This window comes from Camelus ferus, chromosome 3 (genome assembly GCF_009834535.1).
Source record: "Camelus ferus isolate YT-003-E chromosome 3, BCGSAC_Cfer_1.0, whole genome shotgun sequence".
NCBI lineage: Eukaryota > Metazoa > Chordata > Mammalia > Artiodactyla > Camelidae > Camelus > Camelus ferus.
Window position 1 is genome coordinate 46,362,201 of NC_045698.1, and position 17,104 is coordinate 46,379,304.

General features: G+C 33.5%; 1 protein-coding gene across 2 annotated transcripts in view; it reads left to right on the forward strand.

The window, feature by feature from the left end:
- Window positions 1-17,104, forward strand: part of SLC30A5 (solute carrier family 30 member 5) — a 28,280-nt gene that overhangs the window by 8,948 nt on the left and 2,228 nt on the right. Inside the window, exons 3-15 of one of the 2 annotated variants that reach the window (XM_032473547.1) lie at window positions 890-956; window positions 2,325-2,410; window positions 5,340-5,427; window positions 7,802-7,889; window positions 9,082-9,158; window positions 9,382-9,552; window positions 10,049-10,337; window positions 10,513-10,721; window positions 11,293-11,450; window positions 12,248-12,377; window positions 14,558-14,759; window positions 15,388-15,614; window positions 16,653-16,781. In XM_032473547.1, coding sequence (XP_032329438.1) covers window positions 890-956; window positions 2,325-2,410; window positions 5,340-5,427; window positions 7,802-7,889; window positions 9,082-9,158; window positions 9,382-9,552; window positions 10,049-10,337; window positions 10,513-10,721; window positions 11,293-11,450; window positions 12,248-12,377; window positions 14,558-14,759; window positions 15,388-15,614; window positions 16,653-16,781 — 1,921 coding nt within the window. The remainder of the gene's footprint in view (window positions 1-889; window positions 957-2,324; window positions 2,411-5,339; window positions 5,428-7,801; window positions 7,890-9,081; window positions 9,159-9,381; window positions 9,553-10,048; window positions 10,338-10,512; window positions 10,722-11,292; window positions 11,451-12,247; window positions 12,378-14,557; window positions 14,760-15,387; window positions 15,615-16,652; window positions 16,782-17,104) is intronic. The other variant, XM_032473550.1, reaches the window with a different exon arrangement.

The window sequence follows — 17,104 nt, forward strand, 5'->3', positions numbered from 1 at the left end:
GCATCAACATTCAGTCTGTTACAGTATCTCACATGAACCAGCCTCTGAAAAGCTCCACTCTGTACCCCTGAGAGAATAAGAGTGAAAAGGGCAAATAATATCTTAATATGTCTATAAAAATAGTTGGACCTCACAGCTCCCTGAAAGGGTCTCAGGGGCCCTCAGGATTCGCAGACCATATTATTGGTGCAGTCTGGTCTTCCAGCAGGCATAGACTATTACCTGAGACTTATCTTGGCACAGATGTCTCTTATTTTCCAAGTTCAAACATGCTGGGCTGTGTTCACCACAGGTTCCTTTCACAGTACAGGGTCCTCATATAGTATAAATTTTACATTCTGTATATCTTAAGAAATTCTCTCTAAATAAACATTCTCTGGACCTTGAGATTGATAGTGACCACCTTCTGTATTAATAAGAATCTGTTAGACTCCTGGAGGTATAATTGTAGTAATTATGGGGAGTGATTCTTGACAAGGAGATTTTAAGTACCAGTTGTGCATATTTTTATATAACTATTTTGGCAATGTGAAAGGTAGGGATATATGATTAGTACTTTATTCATTCCTATTTCAAAATTTGTTATTACTAAATTTTGGAGAATATAGGAATTATTTTCTTTGGTATTTCAAAGTGTGAAAAAATGTGGAGACTTCTTTTCTCTTGTGGCTTGTAAACCAATTCTGGAGGCAGTTAGAAAAGAAAGAAGAATTCCCAAGGTGTTGCAGTGGAAGCCTTATTAAAATAAGTGTTGTTCTCTGATATTATTTCTTTAGAGGCTGACATACCCTTTTAGTTCTAGTATATTTGTTTAGATGTCTTTACTTAAAGCCACACCTTGTATATAAGATTGATTAATATTAATATATTAATGTTTCAATATTCACAGGACTGCATTTTTTATGGTTTTGTTTCAAAAGCCTTTTTCTTCTGGGAAAACTATTACCAAACACCAGGTGAGTTTTTTGCAGAATCCTTTTGTCCTAGTAGCTTCTTACCCGGTGGGCCGGGAGACAATGCTCTTTCCTTGATCAGGGTTACTTAATGAATGATTTTAGGTGCACAGCAGAACGCTTCCAAAGTTAGCTTGCTCTTGGCTTAATCTTTTCAGAACTGAGGCTTCAAGAGTAAACTATCAAGTCCTAAGATGATGGAATGTTTAAAATGGAATGTAGAGGAGGGTAGAACATTTTTAAAGCATGCATATAATTATTTTCTTTAATACAGGATCCATACTCTGTAAGAGTTACAAATCCCACATGTAGACATGCCCAAGAGCCTAATATAAATGTCACTGAGAAGCAGATAATACATAGAGGTTAAGAATGAGGCCTCTGGAGTCAGACAAATTCATGTTTGTTCTCCTTACTAACACTTACTTTGAGCAATTTACTTAATTCCTCTACCTTCCTTTTCTCACCTGTATAATGGAGATAACACCTTCCTAATGGAGCTGTGAGGAATAAATGAATTAAAACATGTAAAGTTCTTAAAATAGTAAAATAGCGCCTGGCATACAGAGAATATGCAATACGTATTAGCTGTCACCCTGATCATCATTATTCCCTTCAAGTATCTGAGCTTGAACCTGCATATCAGAAGTGTCCTGCATTCTGCATAATCATCTCACAGTACCACCTCTTTGGACAGTAGTTTTACACTACTACATGTTTGCTTTATGCCACAACTTAGAAACCTGTGCCATGATTTTTTTTTTTATTAGAATGACAAATTTAAGTACCTCTGTTTCAGAGACCAAAAATTTTTTTTTCAAATGAAGAGGGGGAGGGTATAGCTCAAGTGGTAGAGCACATGCTTAGCATTCACAAGGTCCTGGGTTCAAACCCCAGTACCTCCTCTAAAAATAAATAAAAATACATAAATAAATAAACCTAGTTACCTTCCCTCCCAAAAAATCAAATGAGATTAATATTTTAAACCCTGTCTTAGTTTTTTCCCCCCTCTTTTCAAGTAATTGAAAAATTGAATATTCCTGCTGAGAAGAATTTAAAGACTAAAACATTATGTTCCTAGCAAACTTGTGAGAACTAGTATACAAAACAGAGAAAATTGTACTCTGTAGAAAAAGATTTCAAGATCTAACATCAGACAAGAATATAAAAAATGGAAAACAATACTATCTTGCAAATCTAGATTTAGTCAAGGGGTCTTAATACTATTTTTCATTTCAAAATATGTAGTTATTTAGCCTTTAAAATATCTAACTGTTCCCATCATCTTTCCCTATGTGTTTTATTTAAGATTTTGAGATATTTAGCAAAACGTATGACTGAAATTTTTTATTTTTTTGTTTCCATTTTTAGTGGATCAAAATATTTAAACATGCAGTTGCTGGATGTATCATTTCACTCTTGTGGTTTTTTGGCCTCACTCTTTGTGGACCATTAAGGTAAATAAAAATGCATATTTTGAATGTTTGTTTATATTTCTTCACTTTGGATATTAGTTTGTGCCATTATGTTTTATATCAAATATTTGTGTTTATTATGTACAAATGCTTCTTTCACTTCTGTAACATTGGGTACAACTCAACAAGTATATTTGTACTGAGAGCCTGTTTAGTTTGTGGACTAGTTCTTTGGTGAATGCAATTAATATATTGGTTATGATCTATCATAGATACTTTACTAGGGTCCAAACAGTTTCAGAAAAATTTTAGCTTCAGTGGCTTTTTTATTATTCATTGGTGATCTCTTTTAGTGGCTGATTTTAGAAACAAAAAATCTGAAATGGCAAATAAAATCAAACAATAAGGAGAAGAGCAAAAACATTTTGAAATGCTTTTATTCCCCACCTACAACTCGGAAAATCCTCTACTACCCACAGAAACTATTTGAAAGATAGGATTATAAACAAATGTCTTGGGAATAGTGTGTCAATCATCAGATTAAAGATGAGTTAACTCTCATTTCATATTTCCGTAAATCTATATAGAATGATCTTTTCTTTTTTTAAGAGTGATCTTTTTATGTAAATGGTTCAGTTGTGGGGTGGGGAGTGCTTTAGGGTTATTTAATAGGAATTATAACATGTGCAACTGTGCTTACGCATTCTTGTAATATTTCTCTGTGTCTAAATGTCTCTAAACTTACTGAGTAAATGTGTAAGAAAAAGTACATTGCCATTGATGAAGGGGGAATATGGGGACAAGAAGTAAGGAGTAAGATGGAGGATGTTCTAAAGAATCTCACTCCAAATAGTAGGGTGGACAGAGGAGAAAGTGATCAGTGGGAAGTGCTTTGTGTAAAGCCCTTTCCCCTCTCCCAACCAATAGAATAGCTCTGGGTTTTGGGTCCCTGTTGCTTGTTTACCCTGTACTTTGTTAAATGCGAAGTATGTATGATTCCAGTGTCACATCCCTGTCTGTGACAGCAACAGCATCCTGGAGTGGTGGGAAAGCTGGCTGGAATTTCTCAGCTTGGGAAAAGCTCTTTCAGCTTATGCTTGAGTATGACTGAGAGGTAGTATTGCTTATCATCTCTAATATTTTTAATTTCTTATTCATGAAGTGTTGTTTTGGTCTATGTGTGTGTTACTAAATCACTGTCCCTACGTGTTAGGATAAGGAAGGAGAGGGAAAATTGTTAAATTCTTACTTGGCTCTTTCGTCATCTGCTTCTGCCCTCATAACCCCTCACTACCACCAGCTCCTCTGCCAACATGGCCCCACTCATTCCTTTACTAAAATCATCATTCAGTTTCTTAATTAGACTCCTTTGGTGTTTCATAGCCTGTCTTATTTTCGGTTAGTAACATTCTGCTGATATATTTATTTTTTAAAATTGTAATCTCCCACATACTAATAGAACTAAAGTTATCATTGCTGTTTTCTCATTACAGACTATTGAGTAATGAGGAAAAATGAAAAATTTTTTAATGAGCAGCTAAAAAATATGTTACCATGTAGATCCTATAAGCTCCCTTTGGCTGGTGATTATGTGTTTAAATTTTTTTAATGTTACATATATAAAAGAATAAATATAAATAAATATGTTTAAATAATAAGATGACTATTCATGTATTAACACGCAGTCCCCCAAATAAAGCCTTACCAATACCTTTGAAGCTCTGTGTATCCCCTTCCTGATTGTACCCCCTCTCCCTCTACCATTGGATGTAACCAGCATCTTAGTTTTGTTTTTCATTCTCTTGGTTTTCTTTACCATATATGTACATATTTCTTTTTTAATGTTTAACTTTGCGAGTTATTTATTTGCAGGTATTTATCTGCAGCATACTTTTTCTATTCAGTAATTTTTTTTCCCATGTCAGAACAGCTTTTATTGAGATCATGGTGTGCACACTGCAGCCTCCCATCGACCTGGCCTGGGGCTCGGGCCCCTGAGTCACCTGCTGAGCGTGGGGGCTGGCCCTCCCCGAGGGATGTCCCTGGGCTCCTCAGTCCATTCAGGATTATGTTTGAGATTTGCCCATTTTAATGTGTGTAGTATATATGTAGTTCATTCACATACCATAAAATATAATTCACATACCATTAAAATTCACTCTTTTTGTCTTAATCCGTTTGGACTGCTATAACAGAAATACTGTGGACTAGGTGACTTATAAAAAATACAAATGTATTTCTCATAGTTCTGGAGGCTAGGAAGACCAAGGTGAAGCAGATTCAGTGTCTGGTGACTGATCTTTTTTTGGTTCATAGACAGCTATCTTGTCTCTTCACTGTAACCTCACGTGGCAGAAGAGGCAAGGGAGCTCTCTGTGGTCTCTTAAGGCACTAATCCCATCATGATGTGAGGGCTTCACCCTCATGACCTAAGCACCTCCCAAAGGTGCTCCATACCTCTAATACCATCACTTTGTGGACTAGGTTCAATGTATGAATTGGAGGGAGAAGAGGACCCAAACATTGTCTATAAAGTGTACAGTTCTATATTTCTTAGAATATTCATAGAATTGCATTCATTTTTACCACTGTGTAGGAGTCGAGTGGATATACTCTAAGTTATATTATCCATTCTCTCTTCAGTGGGCATTTAGATTGTTTCCAGTCTGGGGCTACTGCAGACAATGCTGATGTCTTATAAATGTGTCCTGGTACAAGTATACAAGAAATCTGTATGATATAAGTAGTATAAGTAGTATCCTACAAATCGTATTATTGGATATTTGTAGCTTCAACCTTTCTAAGGTAGATAATGCCAAAATGTTTTCCAAAACAGTTGTAACTATCTACTTTTCCTGTAATGTTCTATGAAATCAAGGGGAAAAATTTATTTTCTCTTACTTTAGTTAAATTCATGCTTCCTGATAAAGATCAGATATATTTCATGAATGATAATGTTTTATTTTTGTAGGACTTTGCTGCTATTCGAACACAGTGATATTGTTGTCATCTCACTGCTCAGTGTTTTGTTCACTAGTTCTGGAGGAGGACCAGCAAAGGTAGAATTTTCCATTATTAGTTACTTGAAAATTGAAAGTATAAATGTAAAATACTATCCAAGGCAATAAATAGTATCCTTTACCATTTAAAAGAATGCAGGGGCTTTTTCTGCTAATTATAAATTTTTCTCACAAACGTTTTATTTTTACTTTTTATTTTGAAATCATTATACATTCCCAGGAAGCTGCACATATAGTACAGAGAGGTCCTTGTGCACTTCCCTTAGTTTCAAAAGTAACTTCTTAACCCAACTCAAGTATGCTGTCAAAACCAAGAAATTGACATTGGTACAATCCATAGCCCTTATTCAGATTTCACCAGTTTTACATCCACTCTTATGTGTGTATTTGTTTATGTGTATAGATTTGTGTAACCATCACCACAATCAAGATACATAACTGACTAATCACCACAAACATCTTCATGTTTCTTCATACCCGATTCCCTCCCCTACCTCATTCTTAACTCCTATACATCATTTTTGGAAAATACATACCTAAGAACTTATTATATTTAAAGTCTGGTGAATATTTTGCCAGCTTGGAAACTCTGTTCATCCTACATAATTTAAGCATTAGTTTCTTTTTGGTAAGTGCATCACCAGTCTGCAATTATAAATTCTTACAGCTACAGTAATTTTATTTACCAAATTAAATGCTTCCAGTGTGTGATGCACTGTCCTAGTTATAGAGAAAAGGAGAAATAAAGGTAAATAAGGTAAAATAGTCTCATTCTGAAAGGGTCTTTCAGGCTAAGTGATGGAGGCAGATGAATAAAATAAAGTAACATGCCAAATAGAGCAGAGTGTATCTAGGCAGCCTGTAGATTTCAAATTGGATCATGGATATTCAAGTATATGCTACTATTTAATCTTTCCCCCTTACTCACTGAGTGCTCCAAAATAAATGTCAAGTGGATTAAAGATTTTTGTGGTTAAAAAAAAAAAAGATATTTGTAAAAACATAGAGTAATATATAGATAGATGATTAATCTATGGGCAGAGAACTTTCCGAGCAGACAAGCCATGGGGAAAAAAAATCACAAAGGGAAAACCCAGTACATTTGACTTCATAATGATTACAAACTTCCATGTAACAGAAATTATTGTGCTAACAACAAACTAACAACAGTAACAAATTGCCACAAATAAAAGTTTTACATTTCTTTTAAAATATAATCACTCAAATCAGTTAACAAAATGCTTAAGATCTTCAACAGAAATAAGCAAAGGACAGGGAAAGACAACTCACAAGAGAAATACAAATGATTTTCAAACATTAAACAAAAATTTTGCTGCACTAATAATCAGAAAGGAGAGTACAGATCTTGCATCTCTTCTCATTAGTGTCAGTAACGAATCTAGGCATCTGACAAGGTCTGTAATTTTTATTTTTTCCTCAGTTCTGACTCTGAAGCACTGCAGAATTCTCAGTTGCCCTCTTTGTTATCTAAAGATTAAATTATATTCTCCATGTTTGGGTATTGTTAATGTTACCGTATCCTGATCCAATGAAAATGATGAAATTTTAAATTGTGTGGTTTATGTATACTGACTTTAGTCAGAATACCTACCACATTAATAGAGAATTTATCAAGTGTAGTAATCATGTAATGAATAAACTAGATTAATCGTTTTTCATTTAAAATATTTACTTTATGGAAGTATATGGTGTTACACCTGTAAATTTGTAAGTAGGGACTGTGTAAATAATGCTTTTTAGATTGCTTCTGTACCCCAAATTCTGAAATATTTGCATAAACCTTGCTAGTATGTTCTTTCTATAATTTTCTTTTGTCACACTCCTTTCCCTGAAATGAGAACGTAAGTTTATCAGCTTTTAAGTGCCTTATACCTTTACTGGATATTAGAAATGGCTTTGCTGATTTTCTTAACATGCCTTCTTAGTTCTTTTATCCTAGAAGAGTGGTAACTAGAATATTGATATTACTGTAAATCAACTGTCTTCTCTATCACTTGCATGTTGTAGAGTAAAATAAGTCACTACTAATTATTCCTTAGCTAATTGGGTTTTTCAAACAGAAGCAAAGTAACATTTAAGATTAGTTCTGTGGGCATTTAATGGTTTGTGTATGGTAACATGCCTATCCATATTAGCAAGGAGACAGTTGGAAGTTGTCATTAATATATGTTTTAAGTGCCCTTAAAATATCCTGCAAAATTTGTTGGAGCTCTTTACTTATCTTAACTGTTAATACTGTAAATTTGTATTATATAGTATAAGGCCTTTAATGTCGTGTTATTTTTTTCTTTAAATATTTATTTGAAAAAATTTTTCTTTAGCATTTGTATAGTTGTAGTCTTAAAAATTAACTCTTGAAATAGCCACTTAGTATTATTCTCTTCATTTTCAGACAAGGGGGGCTGCTTTTTTCATAATTGCTGTGATCTGCCTATTGCTTTTCGACAATGATGATCTCATGGCTAAAATGGCTGAACATCGTATCCTTTTGCAAAAGATCTGAGTTTTTTAGTCTGGCAGAAAAATAGAAGACTGGCAGAATGGGAAATGAAGGTATGACTGAATTAAACCGATCGATCATGAATGAAACTCTCATAGATTAATGTAGGTATTCTAAACAAGGATTCAAATAATGAATAAATCCATTCTAAATTAAGTATCGTATAGCATCTCAATGTCTTTTCAGCACCCTAAATTTTCAGAAATTTAGGGATAATGAAAGAGTATTTTGGAATGTCCTCGTGCTTTAAAAAAAAAAAAAGACTTACCACTCAAACAAAATCAGTCTCTTTGCTCCCTTCTGATTTAACAGTTTAAATGCTCCCTTTAGAAGTCAGTGGGAACTATTAAATACAAACTTTTGAGATTAAATGAAAAACCTTGGCATCTTCTTGCCTGAAAGAAAAAGTTCTAATTCCTTAATCTGGTATTCACTCTCCTCCTCTAAATTCCACATCAGCCACCACTCTTCTCTTAGGTAACCCCAGTTTTCCAATCAAATATGTCTACTCATTTTCCTCTACAGACATACCTTGTTCTTTCCTATCCACATACCTTTGCCCACTCCATTTAGCAGAACTGAGATCATCAGTTTTGATTCTTCTGCTTCGTGATACTGCCCTAAAACTGCCCAGTTTACTTTGTTACAATGAAAAAGGATGGCATGACTTTGCAGAACTCCAGGTTGATTGTTAGACAACTGTTGCCACACTATCCTCTTTTGCTTGCTGCTTGCTTTGCTGAGGCTTATGTGGTCAGTGATTTAGAAATAGATTTAGGACTGCTTTGACACACCATTCCAAAAGGTCATCCTTAATTCCATTGGATAGGAGTGGTCTAAGGAGGTTCTTTGCTCTTGTCCCTTGTCCTACTTATAGTACGTATGCCTGTGTCTTTTGGAGGTTGTGTACTAAAATTTAACAACTGTGTCTTAAGTGCTATTGTAATTGTTTTGGAGACATCAGAAGAAGTATAGGCCATTCCAATTTATAAATTATGTCCCAAAATTAAATTTTAAATTATTTCCTTTTTTTAACAGAAACATTGTTGAGGGTAGTCAGGTTTGAGGCCCTCAGACTAATGTATAGTCAACCCAAAATAATGTAACTAAAATTTCAGAAGAACTTCAGGATTAATATTTGGAATTCTTTTCCTTTACTCCAACTTACTTAGCTGAAGGACATCATGACAGTGCTCTAACTCACATGCTTTACACAGCCATTGGCTTCTTAGGTGTGGCAGATCACAAGGTATGTTCTTACCTTTGTTTCTAAAAAGTTACAGCAACTATAACTTTAAAAGTTCATTTAAAATAAGTTATCAGTAATTTATAATACTGCCAGCCATTTATGTAGTTCAGTAATTTGGGTTATAGAAAAAACATACTAGGTCCATTTCTTTAAATACTGTGTATTTAAGGGTTGGGTAGTGGACTGTGTGTTTCTAATGAGACTTACCTGCTTTTGTTCATAGGGTGGAGTATTGTTGCTAGTACTGGCTTTGTGTTGTAAAGTTGGTTTTCATACAGCTTCCAGAAAGCTCTCCATAGATGTTGGTGGAGCCAAACGCCTTCAAGCTTTATCCCATCTTGTTTCTGTGCTTCTCCTATGCCCATGGGTCATAGTTCTTTCTGTGACAACTGAGGTGAGAGCAGGAATTTACTGGTAATGAGTAAAATGAATTGCTATTATAAATTTTAGTTCAGTATACTGTATTTTGTTTCAGTTTGATGTTGCAGGTGGCTTAAATTATCTTTGCATTTTCTTTGTAGTTTTTGAATTTTTTTTAGAGTTAACTTTATTGTTGATAGAAAATACAAATCAAGCACTATTACATTTATATATCCCTTCCATTCCTATGACCCAAAGGAATTAGTTATAGAAGCAATTTAATACCCACAAACCCAAGGATTGGGTGTCACCAAGTATTTATAAAATTATTAAACAATAATGTTTTTGTTTTTTAATACTTTAGGGAGCAATGGGAAAAGTGCCAATATCTTATAGCTCTTATATGTTGGCATTTTATAAATCATACTGAATCATGGGAATATTTGTTTATATGTAAAGGGATTAACTAAAGCATAAGATATGAACTTTATACCCACATAGTATTGACAGTTTTTTTTTTTAATTTCTAGAGTAAAGTCGAGTCTTGGTTTTCTCTCATTATGCCTTTCACAACGGTTATCTTTTTTGTCATGATCCTGGATTTCTATGTCGATTCCATGTGTTCAGTCAAAATGGAAGTTTCCAAGTGTGCCCGCTATGGATCCTTTCCCATTTTTATTAGTGCTCTACTTTTTGGAAATTTTTGGACTCATCCAATAACAGACCAGCTTCGAGCTATGAATAAAGCAGCACACCAGGAGAGCACTGAACACGTCCTTTCTGGAGGAGTGGTAGTGAGTGCTGTATTCTTCATTTTGTGTAAGCATTTTTCCCCTTAGCAAATTTATTCTTATGGATTCTGATGTTCAGTTATTTACTTAATTTGGGAATTTGTTCAGTGGTTACATTTAGTACTGACAGATACTATGTTGGGTTTTGGTAGCTTAAACTTTTAAAACTTTTTGTAATATTCTTTTTTTTTTTCTTTTTTTAGCTGCCAACATCTTATCATCTCCTTCTAAGAGAGGACAGAAAGGTACCCTAATTGGATATTCTCCTGAAGGAACACCACTTTATAACTTCATGGGTGATGCTTTTCAGCATAGCTCCCAGTCAATCCCTAGGTTTATTAAGGAATCACTAAAACAAATTCTTGAGGAGAATGACTCTAGGCAGATCTTTTACTTCTTGTGCTTGAATCTGGTAAGAGTTTTAAATATCAGAATTCTCTTAAAAGCTTAATATTTTAATTTTGACAGTTCTGATACAATTTTAGTAATTCTCAAATTTCTAGTAATTAGAGATGGGCTAAAATTATATTTTCTCTGAATAGTAGAAAGATTACAGGATCATAGTCACACTGCTTAAAGAAATGATTTTTGAGGTATTTTAGAAATGTTAGTTTAGTGTGCTATTTCAAATCAGTAGAAAATGTAGCTTCTAAAGGTTTTTATCTATTCCTGATAAGATCTCACTGCCAACCGGATTACTAACATTTTATAATCTAGTGTATTGAGTTCAACAGGCATGTAAATAAAACTAACTCCTTTTAAATAATTTATAAGATGGACATATCTGATTTAGCTTTGTTTCTTACACTGTATGAAATGAGGATTCCTGTATGAGTGTCAGTTAAATAAAGAGTAAGAATAACCTTTAAGTAAGGTTTGGGTAATTAAGGGTTAAAATCCTTATGATTAAATTCTGATAAATCTCTCTTGAAATAGTATTTCCCAACACACTCCTCCCCTATTTTTTCTTAAACATGTTTTAGCTTTTTACCTTTGTGGAATTATTCTATGGCGTGTTGACCAATAGTCTGGGTCTGATCTCAGATGGCTTCCACATGCTCTTCGACTGCTCTGCTTTGGTCATGGGACTTTTTGCTGCCTTGATGAGTAGATGGAAAGCAACTCGGATTTTCTCCTATGGGTAGGTACACTGACTCTCAGGGTGACACAGCGAATTCCATCTCAGGGAATAAAGTTTTACTACTTTTAATACAAATAATTTTTCAGAGCTTCATTTTTCAATTTGAAGTAGGTAAGAGGAAATAAACCAAGCAGTTGATAAGTACTGAATGGCAATAGCTTAAGATTACACTCCCTGACAAACCCCTCTCATAGGTAGGGAGCAAAAATGCCCAACATGTTCTTTGAGGCAGAGGAATTTGTGTGGTCATTCACGTCTTTGCTGTTAGGGCATTCAAAATTTGAAGTGGTTATGCATGCAGTGTCCTTTCATTAAGTGAATCATTCAGTTCAACCAATAGTAGAATCCCTATTTGTCCAAGGTATTTTGATAAGACCTGTTGTAAATAGATTAATAAATTCAGCTCTTATTTTCAATTGTGTATATTTTGAAAGATGGATGAACCAAAAATACAAATAATTTTGATACAAAGCTGAATCTGTGTGCTGTAACAGAGATACAGAGACTATCAAGGGCTTAAAGGAGTGAGAAATAACTTCTTGCTAAGAAATTAGGACAGGCTTTGTGTTAGAGGAAACACTGAAGAACAACTTTGATAAATATAAACAATTTCAACAGATACACATATGGAAAGAACCTTCCAGCGTTACTATTATATTTAAAACCTTGGTAATTTTCTATCTTGCTATTGTATAGTTGAAAATCTAGACTTATTTCCTCATTTGTAACATAACAATGTTTATATTTTTTAAATATTTGTCATTTTCCTTTTCTAAAAATATATTCTGCATTTTTAGGTATGGACGAATAGAAATTCTCTCTGGATTTATTAATGGGCTTTTTCTAATGGTAATAGCTTTTTTTGTGTTTATGGAGTCGGTGGCTAGATTAATTGATCCTCCAGAATTAGACACACACATGTTAACAGTAAGTCTTCATTTTCCTATTTGAATTTCTACTCATACAGCTCTTTCCCTGCTAAAGTTTAACTACTTGTAGCTTGACCTAGGAAGGTTTTATTTTTATTTTTGATTTAAATCAGTTAACTTCCTATCTTGCTGTTTACATTTACACTGCTGACTCTTGGAAATTAATTAATCCTTTTCTCTAACACGTTGTCAAAATAATAGATGACATTCCGTAACATGCAGATTTTTTTTCTGACTTACTAGATGTTTTTGTTTGAAGATTTGTTTTTGAATACCTGAGGAAATTTGCAGAGGCTTTACTCCATATTAAATTACTGCTAAGGAAACTTAATGTTCTTCTCCCTACACCTCCAAACCTTCACACGTGCCATTCCTTGTAGTTCTCATGCCTTTCCCTCACTTCTGCCCTTTCCGCCTTCCTCAATACTTTGCTTCTAGTGTTGCCTCTGGTGGGATACTTTGCCTTAAACCTTCTCTTCCCACCTCAAAATTTGTACATTTCCCTTTCTGAATATTTCCATTGTATCTTGAACTTTCTTCTTTTAGCAACATTGACTTAAAACCGTTGTTTAATTTGTCATTCTTTCACAGTTAAGATGTAAGTATCTTCAGGACCTGAATTGTATATATTAACTCTTAAATTCTAGCACCTGGCTTGTAGTAGGAAGTCAGCTATTAATTGTTGAATGACTAAAAGCGGTTGAGTCTTCTTGGTGGAAGTCTATATTAGTAAAATGTTTTTGGTTTATAGTTTAGAAATATATCTTGGATTTTAAATACTCATATCCTTTGACCTTTAATATTTATTACAGAAATATTCACAGAAGGGTATAGAGGGCCATCATTCATTTTACCATTGTTTATAATGGTGGGGGAAAAAAACAGTGTTCACCAGTGAAAGGACTAGTTAAATTTGGCATTCATATAATAGAATATTATGTGGCCATTATAAAAAATGAGGTTTATCAATATATACTGGCATGGAAAAATTTACAAGAGATACTAAGTGAAAAAAATGACAAAACAGTATTAATGTGATCTTATTAGTTTAAAAAAAGTATGTGTCTATCTATATTAGTATGTGCATAGAAAATACACCATTTTCTTAGGAGTGACTAACCTTTGGTAAAATCACAAGGGACTTTCACTTTCTGTGTTTTTTTTTTTTTATTCTGATGAAATGTAGAAAAATGCAGCATTTCTCAGGAGAAGAGAAGGTGTGTTTATGAAGTGATAAGATCTCCATAAGCAGTATTTCATTTCATTCAGAATTCATGAACAATCTTCAGAATCATAAAGCTGACTGAAATTTTTTAATCTGACAGACAGATGGTCTGAGTCACAGGAATAAATGAATAAGCTCTGTACATGTTTACTATTGTAAATCTCTTCTCACTACCTTTACTTTTAATTAAAAGTAATTAAAATGATCTGTCCCCTTATTTTTATATGTTCTTTTTATAAAACAATGGATTTCTCTAAAGGAGAAATTGTAGACATATATAAATTAAATAGCACCCTGAACTACTTTTCAGAGTTGTTTTGTAAGAGGGAATAATCAAGGGTAACTAACTTTATTTATTGTTTGGGGTGTTATTGTGGTAACATCAAATCAAGGTAATTCCATTTACGCTGTTTTTAAAAAATGAAAGATTACTATTATATATTTGCTTTTCCATTGTACTTTTTTTACTTTGGGAAATTTTACTCTATTTAAGACACAATAAGACTGTATTTGGAATCCATTAGTTAGTAAATTACAATCATTGCCTTTTAAACTGTTAAAGTTTACCAAGTAATATAAATGAGATTTCAGATATGTGTGTATTTGCTCTAGCAAGCAATACTTTCAAACTTTATTTAAATAAACAAAATAAAACTTTGGTATCATTTATTTATTCATAAGCCATGAATCAAGTACATTTTTTATTCGTAGTCATTTAATTAAAGCAATCTAAGTCCTTCTACTTGTCAGCACTTTGGTATTTGTAAGTTAAATGCTTATTCTAAAATATTGTAAAATTCACACTTTTTAAATTTACTTATTGAACTTAGGTTTTATTATAAGTACTTTCAGAACTGTAAATCAAAAACATATATAGCTATATAGTAACTTTTAAAAGGCAAATTTATTTTTTAAATTACAAATTTAAAGGTTTTTTTTTCTCTTTTTGCTAGCCAGTCTCAGTTGGAGGGCTGATAGTAAACCTTATTGGTATCTGTGCCTTTAGCCATGGCCATAACCACAGCCATGGAGCTTCTCAAGGAAGCTGTCACTCATCTGATCACAGCCATTCACACCATGCACATGGACACAGTGACCATGGGCACGGTCACAGCCACGGATCTATAGGCGGAGGCATGAATGCTAACATGAGGGGTGAGTCTTTGCCAAATATTGTCCTACTTTCACCTGTGTTCTGAATTGACACTGTTAATTTGTATTAAGTACTGGGCTTCTGGTACAATTTTATTTTAAAAAAGCAATCTGTAGCTAAAAAGTCTGAAGCCATCTGCTATAGAAAATGATCACGAATGTTCATAAATCCATTTTTAAATAAATAGTTGTAATTATAGAGTCCTTTTCATGGTGACAGTTGATTAAATATTAGTTGCAAGGAAAACTGAGTGTGTGCTGTTATGTATTTTCACTACAAAAGAACTAGGAAATTTTTATTACCATTTATGTTGAGCTGTTTATTCTGATATTTTAATATAAGTAATTCAGGTAATGTCAAAACTTGGCTTATGTATGATTTCTAGGAAGCCTTCTCAGACAAACCACACCATCATAAGACTCATCTCATTGTTATAGTTGCCCACATCCTTACCTTCACCACTACACTGTGAAGTCCTTGATGGAAGTGATCATTTTTAGTCATTTTGAAGTACTAGCCCCTACGAGAGTACCTGGTGGATAGTAGGTACACAGTAATATTTGTGGAGTGAATAAAAGAACTAAATTACATGTGCTTTAATTTTTAATATTTTCTGTATCTTACTTGTAGGTGTATTTCTACATGTTTTGGCAGACACACTTGGCAGTATTGGTGTGATCGTATCCACCGTTCTTATAGAGCAGTTTGGATGGTTCATTGCTGATCCCCTCTGTTCTCTTTTTATTGCTGTATTAATATTTCTCAGTGTAGTCCCACTGATTAAAGACGCCTGTCAGGTTCTACTTCTGAGACTGCCCCCAGAATATGAAAAAGAACTACATACTGCCTTAGAAAAGGTACTGTATATAATTTCTTCACTATTTTTCTTCCTTTTATAATAATATTTGAAATTGAGTAAGTTGACCTAATAAGAAATGAAAATGAAAATGACAGTCTTGTAGAAAAATGGACTGAGTATGAGTAGGCAGTTCATGGAAAAAACAAATACAAAATAGAATGTATTCAGCTTGTGGTTTGCCATATCATATTAAAGTAATTAGGATCTGCTGGTGAAAAGTCGGCGTCTTGAATATTTAAGGTATAGCATCACAACCCACTCGTTTCATATATAAAATTAGTAAAGTTTTCTCACCTCATAATTTGTGAAATACTACATCCTACCAAGAAAAAGTTTTTTATTTCAAAAATAATATACGTCCGTTACAGAAAATTTCAAAGTACAGAAAAGTACAAAAAAAGAAAAAGATCACATATAATTCTACCACCTGGAAAGAAACACTTTTGAAAGTTGTTTTTCTATACAAAGATATTTTGAAAATAAAATGGCCGTAAATGTTTTGTACTGCTTTATAAATTTTGCCCCACTTAACTATGTCTAAATAGTCTAATACTTTTTTAATGACAGTGTAGTGTTACATGTATGGGTAGTCTGTAACTTATTTAACCAGTCCTCTGTGGTTGAATATGGAGGATAACTTATGAACATGTTATCTCGAATATAACAAATAATACTTGAATGTTTATATCAGTGTAAAGGGAACCTCATAGATCACTGAATGTATCCGATGTTTAGAACAAAGTACATCTTACACAGGTGAAAATGAGTGCAGCAGTTGGGTGTAAAGGCACCTGTGTAAGCCTATTCCCTTTCTATTCCAGACTTCCTTCTGTGGCGTCACTGCCAGGTCAAAATATTTTAGATACTTTTACCTCAAGTTAGTTGTTCCTCCTATTCATTTCTCATTTCTGGGCTCTCCTATTACTTGTTTTTATAAATCAGTTTAATAATGGTTCCTGGACCAAAAAGATTGCTTTATGTTAAATAAATTAGTTTCTAAGTCCATTCATTAATCACATCTCCTTTTATTTGACAGATACAGAAAATTGAAGGATTAATATCATACCGAGACCCACATTTTTGGCGTCATTCTGCCAGTGTTGTGGCAGGAACAATTCATATACAGGTGACATCCGATGTGCTGGAACAAAGAATAGTACAACAGGTAACAATCTTATGTTTTTAAAGTAATTTCAGTTGAGGTAATTCATTCATAAAATTACGCACATTGTAAGTTATACAGCTCAATAGTCATTTAATTGTTCAAAAATACCAATCTTTCAACTGTCCAAGTATGTTATTTTTTACATCTAGATGTGTTTTATATCTGAAAATGGTAAAAATTAAAGTTAAGTGTTTTAGGGGTTTTGTTTGGTTTGGTTTTGGTTTTGGTTTTGGTTTTTGTAGGGGGGTGTTTTTGGTTTGTTTGGGGTGGGGGATTGGGTTATTTATTTATTTTTAATGGAGGTACTAGGGATTAAACCCAGG